General features: G+C 32.5%; 2 protein-coding genes across 7 annotated transcripts in view; both read left to right on the top strand.

Annotated features, from left to right (window-relative positions):
* The window catches only part of LOC118179667 (glutamate-gated chloride channel-like), a 683063-nt gene that overhangs the window by 445591 nt on the left and 210988 nt on the right, over positions 1-26484 (top strand). The gene's annotated exons all lie outside the window — the stretch shown is intronic.
* On the top strand, positions 1995-26484 carry LOC146999471 (zinc finger MYM-type protein 1-like). The gene is made up of 3 exons (XM_085808103.1): positions 1995-2084; positions 24102-24372; positions 24815-26484. Exons 1-3 carry the CDS (start codon positions 1995-1997, stop codon positions 26482-26484), a joined length of 2031 nt encoding a protein of 676 aa, XP_085664229.1.

The raw sequence follows: 26484 nt of genomic DNA, 5'->3' as shown, positions 1-26484 counted from the left end.
ATTTTCTGTCAACTTAAATTCTCAATTTACTGTGAAACTGTAACTGCTCAAGTGATCTATGGTAGGCTTAAAATTTATATTAGTGATTTATTTCTTGTTTCAACTAAATATTTCATTAAAAACAGTTTTAGTACAGTTCATCCTTTCGTAAATAGCCCTCTTCAATATCATCTTCTATAATTTGTTTTGAATTTGTTCCAGTGAAGGGGATATATAGTTACACTTTATGAGCGAGTGTTCATATTATTGGAAGACCGTGCATAGGATTTCTTTATCTCGATGGTAAATTTCAGCATAATGAAAAATATTCTTCTTTTAAGAGTAAAGAGGATATCTGTTTCTGCTGATGTAATGTAAGAAACTCTTAAGCAAAAGCACTATGTCAATGCAAAAATTTTAATGGTGACAATACTAGCCGTTACATATATCATTTTGTTCTCAAATTTTTTATGTTATTTTTTTCCATTTTGAACCCTTTCACAGCGAAGTCGTTCGAAACGCCATGCAGACATTGGCAGATCGCTCGAAAGGTTCCTTTTCTACCTGATCATTTCGCTCATCACACAAGTGAATGGATAATTGCTTTCGCGAGCTGTTAAATGGCATGCCAATCATTCTTTTGAAATGACTATGCACCTTCCCTCATCTTTGTCTAGTGTCAACGTTTAGTTATTGATGTTCGCAGTTACAATCCTGACCTAGGGAAAAACTGACCGCAGTGGGTGAAATCGCACAAAGATCCTCAAGAGAGAAGTAACAGTTTCACTATTCTAGTTGCCGCAGGGGAAGGAAATTCACTACAATAAAAATTCGTACATACGGGGGGACGTTTTAGATGTGTGAGAAAAATTGATTATGACCTTTACCGATGCGAAAGAGTTCACAAGAATCTAGAACATTTCAGGGCAACATACTAAATTCATCTTTTGAGCCATAGGTGGACTTTCGTAATTTATGAATTCAGTACGAAAAATTTTAAAGACTTTCTTTTGTTTTTTTATGTTGTCTAATGACAAATTGCATATGCAAGTTTTTTTGGGTCATTCCTGGAAAGAGTAATGAAATTTACATTTTTTCCACAAGTTGACTCTTAATATATATTAAGTTGAAATATCTTCATTTTTCTAGTGACAAGTAGTAGTTTTTTTAGAAAACCTACTATACCTTCATCTTTCTTTTTAACACTTAACTAAGATTTATATAAAAATATTGTAGAGACATTAGGTATTTTTGGAAGCAGGCAAGATGAAAAATTAGCAACGCCTTCGCCGGGAATTGAATCGCCGACCTCTCAAACGCGCTGTGTTGCAGACTACTACACCACGAAGGCTCGATAAGAAGGCGGGAGCAATACCTTATAATATATTTTAGTATATTTTGTTGTCTAACATTGCGCATTACTGAAGAAATTAATTTTATAACAGTTTAGGTCAAATTTAGATATCTGAAAAAAAAAAAAAAAAAAAAAAATTCTGAATGTTATCCCTTGATGCTGTCCCAACAACAGTGATTTTTTATACAGTATAATACAGCCAAGCGCATTCTGAACTTTAAAGAATAAGAATACACATACAGTGTATACTGGCACAGTTGTATACTGGCCTTCAAATTTATGCAGTGACATTAAAAAATATATGATCTAAAAAGTTTCAAATTACTAGATAACCACGGATTTCAAAATCTTGATTTGAGCTGTATCCCCCTGGCGCAGAGATTCAATGGCCGGTATACGTGAATAACGTGACATACTAAGTTTTAAATTCCTGAGCCTTGTTAGTCTCCAGTATACGTAAATAACGTGAATTGCTAAGTTTTAAATTCCTGAGCCTTGTTAGTTTCAAGGTACTTTTGGCAGGACATCATACATTGCATTACTACATTGGTTTCAAAAGAGTTTTAAGACCATGCAACATGTATCTAAGAGACTATCTGAGACAACACTGCCTTAAATTATTACAATACTTACTACATGTAACCTACTTGCATTGGCCAAGATGCTAAGAGCTTCTAGCAGTGAAGAATCTCTTATCTGCAATGCAATGCAGCTGTCAACCATTTCTGAACATCTTCAAGTATCCGAAAGGGTATAGCAGACAAAATATTTTGAATAGCCTTACCGAAATGAGAAGGTAAAGAGTGTATGTTGAAATTATACTCCGGTAATTCAAAACATCGCAGACATCACTAACGTTTTTTAACCATTTTTATAATATATGGTTATAAAGTTTGGTTTCCTCAGCTATCATAAACTGGATCCGAACTCTAGGTAGACAGTCAGCTAAGTAACATAATAGTGTTTATCGCTAAGTAACAACACTTATGCGAGATAACTTAAACTAACTGTTAAATTTAATTTAAATTTCAAACAGTTAGTATTCAAAGACTACAAAATTGATCTAATGCAAATTTTACTCAGACTTCTCACCTGTGTAACAATTCAAATATCGGCAAATATATTGCAAACCGAAGATTATAATCTTATCTGAAATAGCTAACCGAGTAACGTGGGCCTAGAGAGGTACACGCTTTGTCTTACTGTCTGAAAATCTCATATTAAATCCTCCCGAACTAATTTTGCATTCTGGTAGAGAAACAGAAGGTAAATTTGATAGTACAGATCTAAATATATAGTTGACCATTACTTCAAAGAATTTCAGTAGGAGCAATCATTTGCTAGTAAACGTAATCGTTTCTGACCTATTTTTTGATTCTTTTTATTCCTTTTGCATTCATTTTCCTACTTCTGAATCTTTCTCAGTGCATATAAATGAAGTGATTTTTGAAATTACACTACTAGTTGTTCAACTAGTTCACTTTTCATTCCAGTTCTCGCAATTCCTTGTTTGCAACTTTCTGCCGGATATCTCTGCATGATCAAGAGTAATATAAAAATTAACAACTTTAGACAATCGAAATTGAAACTCAAATGTAATACATATGCATTTTAGAAGATTTTCTTTCATAAAACTTGTAATCATGCAGTGTGAAAGCCATGCAGTACAAGTGCCTTACCGCTGGCCATAGTTTATGTACTGATTATGAGGCCAAGTTCTGTATTATTTTTATGATTATGAAATAATATCAATCATATGAAAAAAACTAGGGAACTATTTGATTTGGAAATTATTATTAATTGATTAATAATATATATAATTCCAAACGATGTTTTAACCCTTATTTCTAACGACTGATATACAGGTTTATCATAAGTGATTCATTGTGTTTTAAAATGTTTTATTTCCTGAAGCACTGTAAACAAAAAACAAAAGTGTCGGCATAAAATGAAGTCGTAATTTTTCAAATAGACCTGGCCCTAAAAATAATGTATGTATTTTATTTTATATGCTCTTCTTGTTACATCATATTGTTTATATTGTGCTGCGATTCTACCGATAACATTTTCTCGCTGATGGTCACCAAAGCAGCTGTTCACGTAACACAGCCTTGGAGGTTTTCTGACGCTGTAAGCAATACAGGCACATAAGCATTGTTTTCAATATACTTCTGAAGAGAAAAATGACTGGATGTAATAAAGCTTTGATGTTCATCTGAGCAATGTTAAATCATCCATCTCATATCGACAAACTCAATGACGTGGAAGCTTTAGCTCATCATTCAAGCAGCAACTTGTCTCATTGTGCAATGAAGTGGAGGTCCATCTTACTAGACTATGAAAGTTGCTCAATTATCTTGCCTTTCAGGAAAGGCCACAACTGCAGCGTGCCAAGATAAAATTTAAAAAAATATTCTAGTGTTAAAAACAGCATGCATAACTTTATCAGGAAAATTGCACAGTAAACATTTATTTTTGTTAGGATTACGACAGCATAACAATTTTTCATACTCCATATTCACTCATATCTTCAAGTATCCTAAACGAAGTCCATATCTTTAAGTATCCTAACTGTTAAATGAGTGATTGCAAAACAGTAAGTTCCTGGTTAGTGCGATTTGTTGATTTTGAGGAATACTCTGATGTCTTAATGGATCTAGTATACCGTACAGTTTTTGAAACTCACTTTGCCCGTTCTAAGATACCAAAAGCTTTCTGCTTCAAATTCATTTTTTTTAAAATATAAATCACATTTGATACGCGGTGTGTCACAAGAGAGTTTGCAAGCCCGAATTTAAAAATATAAGTTATTTCTTTTCTTTACGTGAATGTTAAGCATAACATCGATCCATAACTTCAAAATTAGAAAAATCATTTGTTATACCCCTGTATATGGTATTTCCATTGCTTTTAAATAAAATTATTTCATAAAGTGGAAATAATTTTTTCAAATGATGATTTTGCTGGGTGTTCAAGCCGTTTTTCATATTCTGAAAGCATGATAATATTGTATTATGCCCTTTCGTAATATTAAAAGCAGTTTCCATTTTCCTTCACTGATTAATTTTTAGTAGGTAGATATGTTAGTTTGGATATTTAACAAAGAATTTTATGCAATAAAAAAAATAATAGATAACAATTTTATGTAAATCGATACACAAAAGAATTGAAGGACAAATTATTTCATTTTAGCAGACTATTTTTATTTAATTGCATACTAGATCTGTCGCAGTAAAGTTAATATATATTTTTATTCAAAAGAAATAGCGAATAGAAATCATTAATCGCTCTATAAAGAAGTCATTTTAATTCCCTTTTATCTCTTTTAGTGAAAAAGGAATTTTACTTATGTATATGCATATACATAGCGTAAATTGAAGAAAGTGGTATTTGTACGTAAGAAATAATGATAAATAATAATTTAAGCACGTTTTACTTCTAAGAATTTTATCTTTAAAGGTTTTCTTTTTCCTAGATAATTTCTAGTTCTGCTGGCAATATCCATGAACTTTTATATTTCTTTTTTAATTTAATGACAATATATGAATTACAAATTCTAAAACACTTTCATGTGAATGCTTTATGGAACCTAAAAAATTCAAATTTATTTCTTAAACTTTAAAAACCTGCTTTACTGCTAAAAAAGGAAGTGGATAATTATTCATTTTAAAGCTATTACCTTAAGAATAAAGAGGAAATTAATAATAAAAAAGGATGAATTCTTCAGAGATCTGCTGTAAGTTGTAAGATTTAGTTTTTTATATTTTACATTTAAGTTTATGTGTGTAAGAAATAAGAAGCCGATTAACTGATTGATGACGTGTCTCACGTAAGTTATACGTATATGGAAGTCCACGGAGTGAGGTTGAATTATTGCTCGCTGATGTTCTGTGCTTTCGGTGTTTAGCCTAGGTTTTGCTTGTAGCGATATCTAAGTGTCGAATCAGAAGCGTGGTGCGAGAGACCTCAGTGGTTTCGGTTATAGAATTTGAGGTCGCTACATGGAAGACGAATCATCTACCACTAAAGCTCCTATGCGCTAGATTCAAGAATTCGTACTCTTCAAAATTTGCGAGCGCTTGGTGTCTCCGCAGACGCTGCATACCTTTTCTCAACATCTGAATGCTAATGAGAAGGGACGACTTGTTGCCATGTTTAGAGCCCATTGCGTTCATGTGGTTGATCGTTGCGCTGGTGGGCTGGCTTCTGTTCCGTTCATTGGGGCGTGGATAGTTGGGTCCGTTAAAGTCTTCTGGAGCAAGGCGCTTTGTGTAGGCAAGTCAAAGAATCTCTAAGGAGATTCTTTGGGCAAGTGACGTAGTTCATCAGTTTTCCCCAGGGTAACGTGGAGAAGGAGCGTGTTCTTATCTCCTAGAAGGGGCACCACTGTGGAATTCCGCGAAGCGAGGCTGAATTATTGGCTCGCAGTTTTCAGTGATTTCCGAGTTCCTAGAGGTGACTTTTACTCGTGACATCTATGGATCGAATCAGAAGTATGTTGTGAGAGAACGCTTTGGTTTCGAGTATAGAACTCGAGTCCATGACAGGAGGACGTAATTCTCCACCACTAGAGTAAAAGTGCTCCTATGCGCTGGATTCAAGGATTACGACGCTTTAGAATTTGGGAGTAGCTTCGCGGAAGACGCATACTGAGGCACGTGGAGAAAGTACGTGTTCCTGTCACGTCAACTGTGACGGCCGCTGGCCGATGTTGATTTCTACTCGCAGTTGTTCGGTGCTTTCGTTGCTCCTAGCGATAGCATTGCTCGTGGCGATATCGATGGCTCGAATCAAAAGCGCGGTGCCAGTAATCGCAATAGCTACAGGTAGGGAACTTGCGACCATTTCTTGCGAGTCGAATGCTCTACCGCTATCGCAAAAGAGCTCCTATATACTATTTTCGAGAATTCCGATTCTCAAATTTACGAGAGTTGAGTGGCTTCGGAAACGCCGCACATGCAGTCAAATAAAACTACAGAATGATACGAGTTGTCTTCTAAACGTTAAAATCTGGTAAATGGATATAATATTACTTATCCTTTTTTATGTGGGAATTCTTTATTTTTTTGCCGTCGTTTAACCAATATTTTACGAAGCTAAGAAAAAAAAAAAAAACACCTTAAATGTGTATACATAAATTTCAGTTCTATATGTGCATGAGTGATGGGCAATGGTTGCATTTTCCATTGATCTAGATTATTATTCAGAAGCAGTAGTTTAATCTTAAATTGTTTTCTTACTTTTAAACTTAAAATTAATGTATCCACGCCCCATATTCTGATAAAAAGTCTTTATAAAAAATTATAAGGTATTTCTCCCGCCTTCCTAGCGTGCCTTCTTGGTGTAGTGGTTCTGCACGTTGGACCGGTATTCCAGAGGTCCGTGGTTCGATTCCCGGCGAAGGCGATTGGTCATTTTTCATCTCTCCGGCATTTCCAATTAACCTAATGTCTCTACAAAATTAGATCTCGATAAATAATAAAACTATATATCAACATGAACGATGTCGACCAGCTAGAAATTAGTTCAGAAAAATCAAAGCATATTCTTAAATAAAAATATGAGATGTGAATAAATAAGATCTATACGCTAAAAGAATGTTTAATAAATGAAAGGAAAATCGAAACTTAAATTTTTATATATCCTTTCTAGTTTAGTTATTACTCAACCAATGCAATTGGAAGTTATGTCGTAAAAATATGTCATTTTTCTCTCCGAGTATCTCTATATTAGACTCCTCAAAGAAGCGTCCCAGAACCAGATAAATACAGCTAGGATGGTATTCAGTATAATTATGATTAAATTGATTTGGGTATGTTTTCCTTTTCAAAATAAATGAATACTCTAAAAGACTAAACATAATTGACTTATTTTAGACGGAAAAATTACTGAAGGGAGTGATTGATTTTTTGAAATTTATGAATCCGACAGAAATTCACTTTAAAGTTGCTTTAACAATAAGAATTAGAATATTAAAATCATTGGTCATAAAGAGATTTCCCAAGTTGTTGACTGAAATCGTCTTAATTTTTAATGAAAATCAAATAGATTATTTTTTCATTGTTCTTTCCTGCTTGACGTTTACAATACTGTAATTAGTTTGGATAATGTATGAAGTTCTGTAAACTTTCCGATTGTTCGCAATAAAATTCCATGCTCTTATTTAGAAAACCTCACTTAATGTATTCATAAATTTCTGTCTTAAAAAATATTAGGTCTTGCATCCTGATAAGACCATGAAGCGCTTAAATGCTCTCTGTCGATGGATTGTACAGAATCACAAACAGAAGACAATGGGAAATTTCTGAAACTGATATAAAATACATAAGCATTAAGGCAATCATATCTAGTTAGAAAACGGAACAATGTCACAACTATAATAGCAGAAGAATCTGGGTTAGAGTATCCTTACCTAAAATATAGTGGGAACCTTTCCCCTAGTTTTTCAAATAAAATTCTGTCATTAATCTTGTTAAATTCGATGTTTATTAGTCTCTCAGCGAACTGAAAATTCATTAAATTTCTAGTTTTCTAGAGAACCATAGTTCCTTTTTTTCCATAAAATCAGAGCTCTCATTTCTCTCTACAATGAGCCAGCACCCATTCTAATATGTCTGTAAATGTTTCAGTCAAACTAACTAATTAATTTCAAAGACTGTACTTCTATATGAATCAGCAACATACAAAGTGCAAAAAAATTACACACAAAATATTTTTAAGAACAGACTTTTGAATTTAAAATAAAAGCAATTTCATTATATCAAATTAACAGACGATATAAAAAAGTTCCAGTTAAGTTTCTTACTATAAAAGAAATTTTCAGAATATGTTCATAACAAAACTAATCATTATTTTTTATAAGAAACATTACTTGCTTCTAATGTCTGATCTCAATTAGTTTATCTTATAGAAAAGTAGGAGGCAGAGCGCAGCAGTGAAAATAAACATTGGCAAAACAGCGAATCTGGTCAAATCATCCTAATTATAATTTCCTAGTCTTCTTTAAAAGTACAGCCGTTTCAGTTCTTGGAATAACTAAATCTTTGACGGAGAGGTTAATTATATGAATATTGCGAAGCACACGAGCGCTTTCTATTAAGAGAAGGAATGGCTTCATGCAGGACTTACTTCTAAGACAAACTTCCTCATTTTTAAATTACACATTAATAAAACTACTAAAAACAAATATGTAATCAGCCCGTTTGTCTGAGTTTGAATTCAGCTGTTGTTCGACATTCAGCTGTCTTTAATCGCTTGGCCACTGGTGAAGCAAACTAAAGGTTTGAATACAACCATCGCTAAAATGTATTAACGCAAACGAAAGAATTCTCAATATTTGGTAAAAAAAAGGTTAACTATAAAAACTAAAAATTAAAAAAATAAAAAAGCGATCTGACAATTTCAGATTACAATACACCTAAAACGATTTGTCCTTAAAATATTGAGAAAAAAGTTGTAACTATTAAATATCTTTACGTAAAAATTCATCCGTACTTACAATGGTTTTATTCCACAATTTTCATTTCGTCCGACACATGCAGATTTGTGCATTAGTTTTGTAAAAAAAAAAAAAAGTTAATCATTCAAGATGTAATTCTGCGTTTTTTCACTGGAATACTTGCACACGAAGTTTGCGATAAACGCTTTCTGGGCTTGAAATGATATTTCTGTTTTAAAAGGAGAACATTCTAAGGTGCAAAGAGTAGAATCATTTCCTAAGTATCACTAATATATCTTCCGAGATATCAAAATTGACTTAAGTGTCAGAATGCCGCCCAAACGGGGTAGTGCTTAGCGACTTTGACTGCCCTATCGAAGGGCCCGGAATTGAATCTCGAGAAGGCATGTATGTTTGTAAATGTATAGTGTCTGTGCGGCATGCAGATACTCTAAATATGAGGCTAGCCAAAAATTCCCTCGAGAGGTTGATGGTATTGGAAGAGGGGTGAGAGACTTTCTGACCCGTCTTTCCGAAATGCTCTCTCTCAAAACTGGGAAGGGGGGAGACAGTGGGCTAAAGTCGATCTGTCACTTATATGTGCTCAAGGCTCTTGCCAACGACAGGCGCATTTGAGTTCGTGCCACGATGAATGTCGTAGGCGTGTGCTGACCGTTGTCACACAAGTGAGATTCAGAACAGCAACAGAACGACAGTAATGTTATTTTTAACAATTTTAGGTGGTTCTTTTTACTTTCTTGTACGAATTAAAGGAAGTATTGTAATAAGGAAATATTTCGGTTATCCTATTTCAACAGAATGTCTATTCTATCCTTTCCCGTATCCATTTGAACGACTTTTTTTGCATGACGTCTGTTCATACGCACAGTATAAAGAAGTCTCTTTTCCAAAAATGGATTGTAAAATAGATTATTTTCGTGTTATCTGTCCGAATATATGTATGCATGAATGCATCACACATAACTCAAAAACGATTAGCCGTAGAACGTTGAAATTTTATATATGGGACTACTTTAACATCTAGTTGCGAGCCTCTTTTTTTTTTTCATTGTAATTGGCAGTAGCAAACCTCCCTCTCTCTCTATATATATATATCTATCCACCTTTTGCCCGGCTTTTATTTTTGTGATTTTTGGTCGTATACTTCCAATTACAGAAGTGTTTAAAATGGTGAAAATATTGATGTTTTGTCAATGCCAAATTTTTAAAAAACTGATTTTCCACTTGCAGCGAAATCTTATATTTAACACGGTCTCCCGTTTCCTACACTTATATTTGGGAAAGTTACTTCCTAGTTATGAAAAATAAAAATATAAGAAGTTTGAACCTTGTATGACAGAAGTTGACAAGAATATTTAATTTCAAAATTTGCAATTTTTGATGTCATTTTAAACTTACCTTTAGGGATCGGTTAATTAAGTTTAATAAGAAAGTCATATGGTTTCGTCGTCAAATTTTTTTTTCTATTCTGTTAAGTCTTTATATAACTTTTAAACCTCATTATTTATTTTATTTATACGTAAAAAAACAATTTGATTAAAATATAAATTTTTTTCCTTAGATTACTAAAGTTTCTCTATTAGCATTTTCAGTCCTAAGTTTAAAAAGTATTTAACTTACTTTATGCAGATAAAATTCAGCTTGTTTATATTTTATCAATACTTTTTCAGGCATATCTTATGAAGTAAATATCATTAGCACTGAGTTTAAAACACTATCTATGAAACTGGAATAGGATTCCAGTGTCATTCATACAGTTTATCATTGTAAGCCCTCTGTTATTCCTTCATAATTATTTAAGATAAATTGACGACAATAACCATCCCTTTACGGATCTGCAGAAATATCTTGAAGATAGCTAAAATAGGCGTTAATGACTATTGTCAAATAGAAACTCCAAACTCAAATAGAGTCTCAGTCTTCTTTTCCAAATTAATATTTGTTAGACCAGTGGAATTAAATGATAAGGTGAAAGTCGATGCTTAGCCACTTCTTTTCGTTTATAATTTCTTCTTTAATCTGTGATTAATGACAAAGATTTTTAAATGTATCATTATGTACCGATTTCTTAAGAAAGTTGTAATCAATTAATAATCTTAGGTTTAGCACAATCATCAAAGATAATTTGCCTTTTGCCTTAGCTAGCTCAGATTACAAAGCCTCAGTGTGATTGCAAGTATCATCTTAAAGATATTGCTTTGCGATGAACGTATACTTTCGTTGTCCCATAACATTGTATTTCTTACAGCTTTATATATAGTTTATCTTCAAATTAATTGCGATCATTCTTCCGTACGTGGCAATATTCAGCGAATAAAGAAAGTTCTTTCATTCTAATAAGTTGCAAATAACGAATAAAAGAAAAATATTCACGCAATCCCCCAGTCATTAACAGCTCTACAGACGCCGTTCTAATTAGCTTTTACCAAATCATCTTATCGGCCAGGGTGCGGGAGAAAAACCAAAACCTCCTCGTTTTATTAGGCATGGCTACACTTGCCGATGGGGTCTCTATAATGCATGAGATGCACCTACGTGACTAACGCATCCAAGAGCAATCTCAGAGGTAAGAAAATGCACTTCCATTCGATACTTGAACCTTTCTGTGCGGAGGGAAAAGCATCCAATAAACGTGACTCTGGTACGGAACCGAAAGAGCAGAGCGTTAGAAATCGGGATTCCTGCTTCAAATGCTGAGCTACTATCTCGACGCCATTTGTGGTCAAGAAACCAAACTGAACATTCAGGCACCATCTGGATCGAGAACCTACAGCTTGAAGCTACTTGTTCAGGTAGCATGCTAATTCCGTTATTTCTGCAAAACTTTTCTCAAAGGAACTTAAAACTTTAATATAACATAATTATTTTCAAGCAATAATTCATAACTAAAGTTTCTTAAACGTTATCTTAAAACGTTAAAAATACGTTATTTATCATTACATTCTGTTTACTTTACTGAATTACAGTTATTTGCTTTACATGAAGCTATAAAAAATGTATCTTAATTTTTTTAAACAGATTAAAATTAGTTCAAATCTGAAATTGTTTTTCGAGTTTCATTAATGTTGTTTTACGTCTCAAACAAACTTATATTCACTTGGCAAATTTTGTTATTCTTGTTAAATAAATGCTTTAGTATTGCTTTGAATACTTCAAGAAATATGTACGCCAGACGTTTGACTACTAAGCCATTAGTCTTAATCTTAATTCCCAGTACTTAAGGACAATAGAATTAAAAGATAATAGTGCAGGTCATTCATCAATATGCTCCTTATCCATGGACTATCCAGACTTACAAAGAGTATAGACTGAAGAGTCCTTAAGTCGAATTTTAAAACGATGGGCATTCAAACAATCGTACCCAGTCAAAGGACGAAATAACGCCACGGCTACAGGATGAGGGAAATTTGGAATAACTGGCTTTTAACTAGTGAGACACTCCCAGGTCTTTCCTTAGCTTCATTTAATAGGTAGGAACCAAATCTCCTCTTAAATTCTGATTTAATTAGGAGTTTTGCATAATTAAATGTTATATGGTTATCAGTGGCTTGTAGAATCAAAAGTTATATGGTTATCAGTGGCTTGTATCAGTGGCTCGTTCGTTTCTTTGCCAGGAAATCGGCTCTTTCATTTCTCTCAATACCACAGGAATCCACTGTAAGACATCAGGAATCCACTGCAAAACAACTCAGACAGAGTGTTGAGAATATTTCAAGATTCATAAATTCGTTCGGAAGTGCAAACTTTATTGTTGGAGATAGCCTGCAAAGTATCTTTGCTATCCGACAAAATAAGAGTCCGAGTGAAATTACTCTTCCGAGAGCTTAATTGATTCAGAGCAATAAATATAGCCTCAGCTTCATTAATCAATAAATAAAGCCTAATTCAAATATCTGTTTAGTGTAATTTATTTTCTTCATTCTTCGCACCTTATTTCAACAAAGATTATACAGTTGAAAAAGGAAATACTTCCAATTTCTCTAAAAACTCAAAACACGTTTGTTTTTCAACAAAATAACATTTATATCAATTAATTTTTATAGATAACAGGAAAAAAGGAAATATCTGTGATTTCTGTAAAGCGTAAAGCAAACAATGCTTTTCGACACGTTAACAATTTATAAGGTATTTCTCTCGCCTTCGTGGTCAGCACGGTCGACGCGAATTCAAGAGGTCCGTGGTTCGAGTTCCGGCAAGAGAATTGCTCATTTTTCACATCTCCTGCTTTAAAATAACTTAATGTCTCTACAGGGGCGCCCGAACTAAAAAAAGGTGGTGGATGATGGTTCTTCACCACCAGGATATGGAGATTGGGTCCCCTAATCCCCAGTCGTCCTATAAAGGTGGGCAGTATATAAGCTATTTCTCCTGCCTTCTTAGCATGCCTTCGTTGTGTAGTGGTCAGCACGCTCGATGCGTATTCTAGAGGTCCGTGGTTCGATTCCAGGCGAAGCCGTTGCTCATTTCTCATCTATCCTTGTTCAAAATAACCTAATAGCTCTACAAATTAAATAAATTTATTTGAGTCACATTTATTTCATCTGAAATAAAATCATGAATTTTAATTAATTTAATAACAATAATAATAATAAGATATGTTCTTTTATGAATAATCTTTGTCATTATTCAAAATAATTAAAAAGTTAAAAGTATAGATAAAATTTTAACAATTTTTATTTACTTGGCCTAGAAAGAAAAGCAAAAGATCTGGAAAACTTGAGCTTCGGGTGTCCGAAATCTAATTAACTACTGGTCCGCTTCACATTGAATTTATTTCAATACTCTCTTCCTTTTTCTTTGCATTATTTTTAATAATTAATAATGTTAGTAAAATGTTTCGCTAATTCTTTCTTATGCAATTTAACTTAGTTGAAAGCAGTCTTATTAGTTTTTTCTTTGATAAACCATAGCATTCAATGAATTGCTGTGTTAATTTACATATAGAAAATAAGCATTTAAAAAATGCCATTGCGTGTAATATATTATCACTTACAAAAATTTCAGTCTGTGCATGCATGAAATTTCAAATATAACGTCAAGTGACATTCATATTTAACTATTGAGTAAAGGTTTAATGAAAAATAAAGCATCAAATCATGAAATTAATGCTGATGTTATTAACAGTCTCGGTTGTTTAACAATGGTCAGCAAAATCTACGACATTCTTCGTAGCAAGCAGTCAAATGCGTCTGCCATTCGCATCAGCCTTGATTACTATATAGGCGACAGGCTAACTTTAGCTCATTTCCTTCCCCAGTTTTGAGAGACAGCACAACGGGAAGACGGGTTTGAGGATCTTCCACCCCTCTTTCCTTACCACCTACCTCTCAAGAGAAGTTTCGGCTAGCCGCATATTTAGAGTGCCCCCATGCCGCATAGACACTATACATTTACAAACATCTATGCTTTCTCCGGGATTCGAACACGGGCCCATCGATACGGCAGTCAGAGTGACTAACCACTAATCCACTAAACCTCGTTCGTAAGAAAGATAGAAGTATAATCATAGACTAAATTTCTTTAATAATAAAGATCATGGCCACCTTTGAAGATGTCTAATTCATTGATAAAGGAAAGTTTTGTTTTTTAGATAATTTTTCGGGAAGGTAAATTCAAAACAAAGTCAAATGATCAAAAACAGTTAACAGGGGAAATTTATAATTTTTTTACCAAATTTTAGTCGCATAGATTTTAAAATTTTAAGTGTCCCCTGGAGTTATAGATGTGTAGCATGTACAAGGTGGAATTCAAAAGCATGTGATGAATACATGAGCGGAAATGCGATGCTATTGTAAGTAGAAGGTAGACAAGGTCAATGTGTGTTACAGCTTGCTGCGTTGAATGCACTAACGTTTTTCGGTTTCTCCGCTCTCAGTTTGAGTTTGGTTTATTTTGGACCGCTACATATTATCAGGAACCTAGATGCTAATTAAGCAAACTGAAGAAGTTCTCCTTCTTATTAGTATCAGTTACTTCGTTAAACAAAAGTTACTTCTTTGTTTTCCATCAACGCATCATGAATACAAATAATAATTTAGAGGTGATGGTATTGCTCAAAAATCTCATTTTCGTTTCAAAATCATTTCGGTGCAAATTCATTTGAATAACTAAATAAAAATTTTAATAACTTAAATGTTTTCTGAGATTTTGGAACTTCAATATTTATTGTTAGCAGGTATTGCAAATATTGTCATGTAATAGACAGCTTAGAGAGATTGCAAAAATTTCTGGATCATTTCTGAATTTTAAGAAAATGTAAGACGGCTAAATTAAAAATTTTTGTTGTAATTTTAGAAATATCTCTAAATATTTTTATATCTTAGAAAACTTAAAGTACTTTCATCAAAATAATAATTTAAAAGAATTAAAAATTTAAAATTTAAATGGCAATTCAGAAAATGATCCATGGAAACTTTGGATATTGTTTTTCTCTGGAGAAATTAAAATTATAATCTTGTATTTCCTTTCACTTCTTTTCTGAATTATTATTTAATTTTTAATACTTTTAAAGTTGCTAAACTTTAATTTTGCTAAATTGTAGGTATCTTTCTTGTAAGGAATAGATGACAATAATTCTGAAGTGCATTGATAGAAATATAACTTAATTTTTTTGTATAATATCACTTTTGCAACTTGAGTTAAAGATGTCATAATAGTTATTGAAATAACTGTTCTTATGAAAGGTATTAGCACCGGTTTCATGCTTTCATTTCAATAGCAAATGATATCTCATAGGTTAATTTAACAAATAAAATCAAAACTTGAAATGTCTGCATTCAAGTCAATCTTTTACTTCCAGAAAAGCACATGAACGATAAAAAGACTATTTTGATTGATCCTATCAATATGTTTTTCATTTATTTTTGGACACTTTAATTGTTGCCAAAAATATAATTAAAATAATTAATTAATTAGTTCACACTGATAATAAATAAAATTTTGTGAATTAGCAGTTTCAACAGCTGCATTCGTTGAATAACTTTATTTAAGTTAAAAAGAATATTATGTTAGTTTAATTTTTCTCGCTTGAATTACATTTTCCAAGTAAAATCGTTCATTTAAATATAACATTATTTTCAAAACTGTTTTCATTTAATACAACAATGGAAATGAAAACAAGAAATGAGTTCGAGGCAAACTGACAAGCTTTGCATTCCAAAAAGTTAAGCACTTATAAATTATTTATGTTTAAAATGGCAAAAAATTCACTTTTGGTTTACATATTTTCAAATTATCAAAACATTATTTCAATGAAGTCTGAACTGCAGTAATACTTTTGTTATCTTCGAATCCATGCGTTAAATTAAATTTCTAGCATATATGCCACAGTCTTAAGGGCAATTATGCCACAATCTTATTGGAAGATCATAAGGGGTTTAAGTCTCCTTAAACCTTAAATTGACCTTCTTAAAATGACCTTCGAATATGTGATTGTTGCAAGAATTGGAATATTTTATTTATTTTAAAAGCAATTACTTTCAAATTTTTACAGCTGACTACATAATATAGCTGCTTTGGAACTAGTAACCAGAAAGTTTGTGTTGCCACAAATATTTTTGTAATTTAATGAGCTTTGTGACAAAATTTTTCGTCTTGTTTCCACCTTGAGCGCATGATCTTTTAAAAATGGCTAATGGTATATACTTGAAATTGGATGGAATTCTTTATGTGGGCATTATTTTCTAGGTGAACCAAAAATTTTATGAATATTTTAATATTAAAAAATGTTATGTTCGAAACCATTACAGATTTTTTTAAATAAAATACATTTTATAAACCTCGAACTCCAAATAAAATAAAAATTTAACATGAAATTCTTAGAAATTTTGGTTCACAGTAGTTTAAGAATGTTATAAAAGCTATGTATTAAATATGGAATTAAATTATACAACAGAACTGTGCGCGCAAGGTGGAAACATGACGAAAAATTTTGTGACAAAGCGGATTAAATTATAAAAATATTTGTGGCAACACAAACTTTCTGATTACTATTTCAGAAAGCAGCTGTATTATGTAGTCAGCTGGAAAAAGTCGAAAGTAATTGTTTTTAAAATAAATAAGTTATCCCAATTCTTGCAACAATCACATATTTGAAGATCTTATGGTTTTTAAGGTGTATGAGTCCCCTTAAGATAAGATAGTTTGGGGCAAGCTAAAGTTGTACTACTGAGCTTTTATGCCTATATTAGTATCTTTTACTAAATGTGTAAGATCTTATCTTCTTGGGTAACATACACTGTTATAGTTCGACCGCCTCATCCGCGACCAAGAGCCGAAACACGCATGCGCCATTCGGACTGAATTATTCTCAAAATAGGGTGGAAGGATGGGGACTTTCTTTCCCTCCGGCATAGCTCTTTCCGGATAAGCAGGGTTGCGCTTGAGACGGTCGAACTATACAAGACCTATTTGACCTATTTGGAAACCTGTGTAATGACTTATCGCTAAGAGTAGAAGATGAATACAATAGGGAAACGGCGTAAAAGACACTTTTATTGAACTCAATTATTTACATACTGCACAGTCTCTGTGCTTACAAAATCCACCATCTACTGGTGGTGAGGAACTTAAAGATAACGCTAACAAACCTAAATTTAAAGATAAGCTATCAAAACTTGAATGCTTGAACTTCAAACTTGACCCCTGTGAAATAAGGAGTGTTCAAGACTACACAAATTAATTTAAACTAGCAGGTTGTAGAAACTTATACCGGCGCGGTATTAGCTTCGGCAAGAAAAATTCGAAGCCGAGATTCAGAATTCGAACACCTGGTAAAACAAAAATGTGCGCACTCAATAGCAGAAACACGCTTTGTCTAACCTTTTCTCTACCTTCAGTTTAAATATACTCTTATTCACTCTAACTCATTTACATCTTGGCGAAGAAACGCGAAAGAAATAATCTTTCGCCTTTTTAGTTGCAGAAAAGCCTAACAAAATAAAATAGCTATTTAGTAAAAGTAAAGTAACTTAATTCAGTTATGTGTATTTAATTAGTCCTTCCCAAAATATGTGTCCTATTTTTTTACTCTGCTCATACTTTCCAGGTATACAATTTCTCATTACATCGGGATGAAAATATTAACTAGAGTTTTAAGTTCATAAAAATATTAAGCTTAAAATTTCTACTGATATAATTGGGTATTTATCAGTTAAAATATTTTCTTTCTGATAGTGTTTTACACGTCTGAGGCCGCATGTCAAATTTTAGTAAGACTTTCCTACATTACAATACAACAAAATTACTAATTTTCTGATATTCAATTTGATGACAACAGTACGATTTTTTTTTTTTTTTCAAAATGCGTTAAATTCTATAATACTGCATTTTTTACCTGCAGCTTTGAAGCAAATTCTTTTGTAAATATTATTTTTTTTTTTTTTGCTTACTATCAAAATTTTAGAATGAAAATTTAAAGCAAATTAAAGGATTTAAACTTACGGTTTATTATAAAAATTCAAGTGAATTACTACCAATATTTGCATATGCAAAGAAATACTGCATACATGAAATAAAATACGACTGGAAAGAAAGCAATAATTAGGAATGCTTTTCTATACATTAGTGCCATGAATGCTTTAATTAAATTCTGAGCTCTTAAACTGAATTATAAATTCCATTCTATAGTTTTCCAGGGATAATTAGCAAATATTCGATTAAATATCTAGAGAATTCTCTCAGTCAGCAATGTGGAAATGCACATTCAGAGAATGCTTTAAAACAGAAATACCGGTACTGTTACTAGGATTTGATAAATTAATTAACAAATTTAAGACATTAAAAATTTTACTGGGCTAGAATCAAGATACTCATTACCATTTATATAAAATTTATTTTTTATGCATATAAAATTTCTCATTTGCTTAAGCTATTGTAACTAGGGTAATAATTTAATCGTGACACGAATTTTTGCACACAGGCAGTTCTTGACTCCTGTTGACATAAGATAAACATATGTTGACATAAGATAAAATATAAGATTTTTAATTTATCTTTTAAATTTAATCAATCTGTAATACTTTTCCTCCATCATTTAGACCATTTAGCGGTTTCATAACCAAGAAAGCTGCGCAAGGTGTAGTACAAGGAGCGACAGAGTTACACCCGCGGAAAATAAGGAACCCCAGTTTTGATCGAGAAAACCCGACAAAAGATTCTGACTGTCTCTTACCCATTTACTCTTACTGCCAGTCTCTAAAGATAATTTGCGGCTCGGCAATGTTTTAAGTGCCCTCACGCCGAAACATTGTTATGGTTTTACAATGCTGGGAAAGCCCACCAGTGGCCGAGCGTTGAAGTCGCTGAGACCTAGCATTTAGACCTGTGGTATATTCCCGATGAACAAGTGGTTGCATGGACGTTTTCATCGTATTTTTCCCGCGTAACTTGGATATGAATCAACTTCCCTTAAAAAGTCATCCCTCCCTTAGGCACATAATTTTTACCTATTCTACTATAATCAAATAAACCAAACGAAATTAAAGCAAACCTTTGCGAGATTTAAATCCTGGCTAAAGACTATGTATGGCAACTTAATGAAATATATAATTAATTTAAATCAAAATAGATTGTAATAATTTGTAATGCATATCAGAATTATAGCTTAAAATATGATAATTTTGATGAATATTTCCAGTTTTATTCATAACTAACGGAAAATGTTTAAACGCCATATAGTGTGTAATTGTTACAAAATAACTTAGTTTTAACTTCTTGTATAAATATTCTCTTGCAATTCTCTCGCATTTTTTACTTGCGTATCAATCAAAATACCCGTCTACTCTAGCATCAAAATAAAAAATAAAAAGACCTTTCTATGCTTAAGCATATATTATTTTTTTCATGCCGGTCTTTTTATTTTCCTTGAGTTCCCTATCCAAACACAATCATAAGAGGTTAAATTCAATTTAGCGTTGTTTGCATTATCAGGGACCTGACATTTACTTACCAGTGTTCAAACATGGAGGATATTTCTAGTTTGACAAGTAGCGGTATTTTTAATCTTTGTACCTTTGGATAGGATTCCAGTATATCATTAAATGTACGTAGTTTTCCGTACCTTTTTTCTTTATTTTGTATTTCCCGTCTTCTACAGCTCAAAGCAGACATTTAGCTGTGCCTGTTGATGCTTGCAGATTGAGATGAATGGCCAATTTGCAGAAGCTAAGAAACGATATTTCTTACTCTTCCAAAACTTTCTGGAGAATGTTAGCTTCAAGGGGCCCTATTATGATAAGAAAATAAAGCATGATATACTTGAATATTTAAAAAATGTGCAGCTGAATGTAAATTTAAATTTCTGGCTTGAAACTCAAATTTTCTTTACATACTCTTAACATTTTTGAATATTTTTACTCGCATTTTAAAATGTCAATGATACAGAAGATTGCAGAAATATTTTTCTTCGACTGAATGCAAGATATGTATATATTGATTTTCTTATAATGATCTGTTAACTTTTAATAAAGACAAACTTATACAGTTCAAACTTTAGGGAACTCATTTTAACAAACCTGATCATCCCTGGTTGTTTTTAAAATTATTTCTTATATAAAATTAAACATTATGTTTATATATAGTACAGATTTTTATGCACACTATACCTCTGAAATTTTAATTATTTTATGCAGTTTTACGAATAAAATTTAGAAAAAAAGTGTAATAATGCAACAAATTTCATTTGTTTGCAAAAAGAAAAGCAAAATTTTCCATTTACTGTAAATATTTTTATCATAATCTAAAGTTTCTTATACTATGCTCTTTGCATATAAGAAATCGTCTAAAACACTCGAATGAAATTTAGTCTGCATACTTTTCAAAATAACGTTAGTCTCATCAGCAAAGATAAACATTGAAATATATAAATAATATACTTTAAGATTATTTATCGCAGCCTTTGCTCCAGATATTTATAATTTACGTTAGATACATTTCATCATTCGCTTAACTTATATAATAAGCGAATGTTTTGTTAGAATTGCATTTTCCCAATATTTATTAGCTCAAAGGGACAATTTGCTCAGAAGGGCTATAAAATGGCGTTTCACGTTTCAGTTTGTTGCCACCAAATATTTTAGCCCTTCGTTATATTTAAAGAAATGAAACAATGAAGAATCTGCATGAATATATATATATATTTCTAGCATTATGGAAAAATGGCGGTACCTAGAGACATCATATTTTGAATAACGTACTCCTTCTCTCAAATGCGGGCATCTGCAAGCCCAAATTTGGAATTTGTTTAATTATTTATTTCATATTTTATAAAACTTTAACGAATTTTTAATTAACAAACTCAACATTTTCGAAGCTAGCAGTGGCAACATTGTACGAAAAAAAACATTTTTATCTCCTGCGCCCTAGACTGTGTATCGGAAATTCTAAAGATATGCTCTTTTTAAATTATTTTGCGTTTGCGATATTGTTGTTAAATTGAATTTTATGGTTTAGGAGCGAAGAACATGATATTTAATAAATAAAGGTAACACACAAACCGTTGAAAAACTCCTCTTTGGGTGAAATATAAGATATGAAATAAACAACGGATACATATTTTTACTGTTTTTTTTTTCATAAAAATCATGCAGGAATGCCTTACGCTAAAACTGCTCACTTTCTTTAATCGTTTTCAATTAGCTTTATTAATATTTTTATGATAATTCTTTGAAAAGAAAGATTTATGTGTGTAACTTCGAATTTTCAGAAAGGGTAATAGATATTATCAACTGTAAGTGGTTTGTGAGCATACTTAAGTACGTATTGAACTAACAATTTTATTCCTAACATCAATTTTATTCCTAAACCTTTTCAGAAACCTCATTATAGATTAATAGTTAACTGCAATAATTAACACTGTCTTCAAAATTAATGTGCAGAATTCCAGAGGTCCGTGGTTCGATTCCCGGCGAAGGTGGTTTGCTAATTTTTCATCTTGCCTGCTTACAAAAAATACCTAATGTCTCTACAAGTATTTGGTATATATTTATTAATATTCCCTCTTCTATTAAACGTACTTGATTCCTTCTTTCACACTTCAATCCAAATTAATATCGCAGATATTTTGTGATTTATTCTTTAAATTTATTTTAGTAAATTTTATAATTTTTTAAAAATATTTAATATTATAAGCTATAAAAATTTTATCATCTTCTCAAAGTAGATATATTTCTAGACATATATGCAAAAAATTAGAATTTTTTATTAAAATGTTCCTAAGATATAAACGAATTTGCATATTGCCTCGTTTTGAAATTTGTCTTCTTTTTTTTATTCAATAATAATGCTGAATGTGGTTTACGGATCTAAAAATAATAGCTATGATTTAAAAACATAATATAAAGAAAATTATTTGAAAAAAATTAACTATGCAACTTTTCTTCCACTCGTACACAAAGAAAGGGATAAGGAAAGTTAGGTTATCATTAATTAAATCTCGCAAAGTGAATTATTGTTAGCGCAAACTAAAAAATGTGCGTTAAGATAATTTTTTTAATTTCTCGGTAGCTTTAACATATGGTTAGTACATATCTGAGTGGCCGTCATAACTCAAATTCGTTTTCTGGTCACTGCAGCATATATTTTGTGAAAATTTTAGGTGTATGGAAATTGTTTTTGGTGTTGCTGAAAACTAACGGTTCCTAACTTAAATTTTCAAATAAACAGTAAATAATAGAACCCAAAAATTTTACTCTTATCAGAAAGTCAAACTGCAATCTTGAACACTTTTCGAACAAAAGTTTGGTGTCCGTGTAACGTAAATTAATAAAAAAAACTTAAGACCTTCAGGAAGAGCAGTACTTTTTAAGGAATTTTTTAAACTCCGTGTTATAAAAACACGTCCATGCAATGGCCGTTTTTATACTATTCTGGACATTTTGTATTCTTAGAAAAAAACATGAAAAATATATGTGCTGTAATGTGCAAATTAATTGGGACAAAGCGACGTTTTTATAATTTATGTATATACCTTCATATACAGCCATAATAATAAAATTAAGAAAACTTATGTTCTCCTTTAACTCAAATCGTCTTTATAATGCGTTTAGACATTTCTATTAGACTTATGCATGCATTTTTTACATGGGGTGTCGTAGGCCCTAGGCACTCCAGCAGCGTAGGCCCCGAAATAATAAACATTTTTTAACTGAAATTGACCGCTAATATTAAGTAATAATTTTGTTGTAGATATAAATCCGAAAATGTGATGATGCGGTAAAATAACATTATTTTATTTTGGGATTTTAATGTTTTTATTTTTCATAGAGCCATTTTCAATAGCCATAATTCCAGAATTGAGTTTATCTGCAACAATGCAACTTTTATATCTACCAAATTCCATGCAGAATTCCAGGGTTTTAGTACATGAACATGACAAGACATTAGCCGCCGGGAAAACCTCTCGGACGGGCACATGCGTTTGACACAGTTGGCCACGTTTCCATGCCCACTACCAAACGCTTGCGCGCGATCGAGAGGTTTTCCCTGCTGCTAAGGTCTTTTGTTTTAGTAGCTCAGTTGTGTAATAAGTTAATATGTAAACACTACGATAGAGCGTGTATGCCTGTGCTTATATTTAATCACGCTCAACCCCAAGTCAATCTTTAGTTTAAAAACTGGAAGTTAAATTTATTATAAGTAAGGTAAGTAAAGGAAAGTTGTTTTTATACTCTACTTATTTCAACCTAGTTTTTGATTCTGGAATATTGCTTCATTCCATTATAAATAATAGAATTTTCATTTTATCACTTCTTATTAGTATAATAGTCCGCCGTAGAATGCAGCACAATGCAAGGAACTTTGAGTAGGCCTACTATGGGGTGGTTTGGCCATACTATTGTAAAAAATCTCCAGTAGTAGTCGTAGAAATAGTACAGTCCAAATCACCTTTGGAATAGCTTAATTTTAATCCATACTCGTAAATCCGGGTTTCGGTTTTACAAGTTTAAAATGCATTACTTAACAAATTTAAAATAACTTTTTAGCTTTCTGATAGCATAATAAAAGCGACGGGCGCAAACTAAAATGTATATTTAAAGGTGACGAGAAGAAGGAGAAAACAAGTTTAAATTTTAGTTTGTGCGTGCCCATCGCTTTTATTATGGTATATCAGAAAGTTAAAAAATTATTTTAAACTTTTAAGCGCAATTTATAAAAGCTTTTTTTAAATATTTTTTTTTTTAGCGAAAAATGTCTGATGGATATAAAAGAAAACACCAAAGTGGACATGAAAAACGCAAAAAGAAAGAGAAAGTGAGTGAGTCGCTTAGTAAAATTAAAGGTTCTTTATTGAAATATGTTAACATTTCTAAGGAGATAGAAGATAATGCAGATGCGGTAGATATTTCCTCGATCGAGGTTAGACCTAAAGAATCTGAGGCTTGTTGGGACTCGCAAGAATGTTCAACCAATAAAACTGAGAATGTCACAGAAGACGAGGCTGACGGGGGTTTACGAAATTTTAACGACGCTTCCAAGCAGGTGGTGCCTGAATCACTACCAACAACATCAGCCTCAAGTATTTTCAGTTCTGATCCAGCACGGTGGACAACCATAAGCGCAGATCTTATCGATTACTTCTCTCGTAATCACCCTGTGCAGAAATTGGATATAAATTTTAAGTTATACGCCACTAAATTTGGCGAAATAATGAGATGTCCATCACAAGATTATTTTTTCAGAAAACTGAACAACAATGATATTATAAAAAGGGACTGGTTGATATTTTCCGAATCTACTGGCAAGTTTTTTTGTTATAAATGTATTTTGTTCAAATCGGACCTACCTGGAAATCCAAACCTGTGTAACCAATTCCTTACAGGCTTTAATGACTGGAAAAACGCACATTCGAGAATTTCAAGTCATGAAGTGTCAAAAGAACATTTTGCATCTATTTCTGCTTTAGTGAACTACCAACAAACTAGAAAAATTGATGAGACGTTTGATATTGTCAAGGAAAAAGAAAGCACATATTGGACAACGGTTTTAAGAAGAGTAGTGGAAGTAATTAAGTTTTTGGCCGAAAGGGGACAATGAAATACATGGTGATCCTAGTAATGGCAATTTTCTTGGGTGTATCGATCTCTTAGCCAAATTTGATCCGTTTCTAGAAGAACATGTAAGAAGATACGGTAATCCAGGCCGCGGAAAAGTATCATATTTATCCTCCACAACGTATGAAGAACTAATAATTTTACTGGGGTCAAATGTATTGGAAAAAATAGTTACAGAAATCAAAGAAGCCAAGTATTATGGAATCACTGTGGATTCTACACCTGAGGTTAGCCATACGGATCAACTCTCCATAGTTATTAGATATGTCTCAAAAACTGGAGATATATATAAAAGATTTTTGATGTTTGTTAAAATAGAAAAACATGATGCCAAGTATCTTTTTGACACTCTAATTTCAGTTTTAGAAAATCAGGGAATAGACCCAAAATTTTGCAGATGTCAGTCTTATGACAATGCGGCTAATATGAGCGGAGTGTATTCGGGAGTACAAACTAGATTTAGGGAAATCAACAGCGCAGCCACTTGGGTACCATGTGGAGCTCATAGTCTTAATCTAGTTGGCACAGCGGCGGCAGAAAGCTGCTTAGAAGCTGTAAAATTTTTTGAAATTTTGCAATCGCTCTACAATTTTTTTGCAGCGTCCCCTCAAAGATGGTCTAAACTAAGGTCTTTGGGAAGTAAAATTTCTGTAAAAAGACTTTCAGAGACCAGATGGTCAGCACGTTATGAGGCTGTAAAAACATTATGTGCCCATTATGATGATATACGTGGTATTCTTACAAATATTTCAACTAGTGAAGGTATGAAACCTACAACAGTGATTGAGGCACAAACCTTAATCCATCAAATGAATACTTTGGAGATGGTATTACTCACAGTTATTTGGGAAGATCTACTAAAACACGTCGATATTGTAAATAAATCTCTTCAAGAACCTGGCATCGAGTTTAACACGATGGTGCGACTTTACGACAGTTTAATTCAATATTTATCTCACTGCAGAACTGAGGACATGTATAATAGCTATTATCTTAAGGCAAAAGCCCTTGCACCAGATTCAGAATTTAAAGAATCCGAAACTAGAGTTCGTAAGAGAAAACGACAGTTCGATGAAGGGCCAGATGAGACTCCCTCTCGCAGTGCCAAAGATTCCTTTAAGATTAATGTTTTTTTTATTGTTCTGGATGTGCTTTGCGCTGAAATGACAAAGAGACGCACTGCGTATACCAGCCTTTATGACACATTTAGTTTTCTTACGGATAATACACTGACCGAGGACATTATCAAGGTTAAGGCTCAAGCTCTGGTAAAAATGTATCCGTCTGACTTAGAAGAAAACTTTGTTGATGAGTATTTGATTTTTTCAAATTTGTACCCCAAAACCACCTCTATAACGGATCTCATCAAATTACAAATAAAGGATAAACTTGTGTCAAGTTTCCCAAATGTTAATATTGCATTGCGCATATACCTTTCGATATTGGGTTCGAATGCAGAAGGAGAAAGATCATTCTTCAAGTTGAAGTTTATAAAAAATTTTATGCATTCAACTATGGGTCAAGAGAGAACTTCGTCACTGGGCCTTCTGTGTATTGAAAGTGATGTCGCTCGCGGCATTAATTTTGAAGATATAATACACGAATTCGCTGTGTCAAAATCCCGAAAAAAGGAGTTATTTTAG

The sequence above is a fragment of the Stegodyphus dumicola genome, chromosome 1 (assembly GCF_044657685.1).
Source record: "Stegodyphus dumicola isolate Sdum_Otavi_A_Nest chromosome 1, ASM4465768v1".
Taxonomy (NCBI): domain Eukaryota; kingdom Metazoa; phylum Arthropoda; class Arachnida; order Araneae; family Eresidae; genus Stegodyphus; species Stegodyphus dumicola.
Note: the sequence above shows the minus strand (reverse complement) of the source record. Positions and strands in the feature narration are given on the sequence as shown.

What these genes read in the sequence shown, in the direction of transcription:
- LOC146999471 (XM_085808103.1), top strand. Translation starts at nt 1,995, where the DNA reads ATGCTAAGAGCTTCTAGCAGTGAAGAATCTCTTATCTGCAATGCAATG. An exon ending in ATCTTCAAGTATCCGAAAGG is followed by an intron (nt 2,085 to 24,101) that starts GTATAGCAGACA and finishes AACATTTCTAAG; the next exon opens with GAGATAGAAGATAATGCAGA. An exon ending in TCTTATCGATTACTTCTCTC is followed by an intron (nt 24,373 to 24,814) that starts GTAATCACCCTG and finishes TTTGGCCGAAAG; the next exon opens with GGGACAATGAAATACATGGT.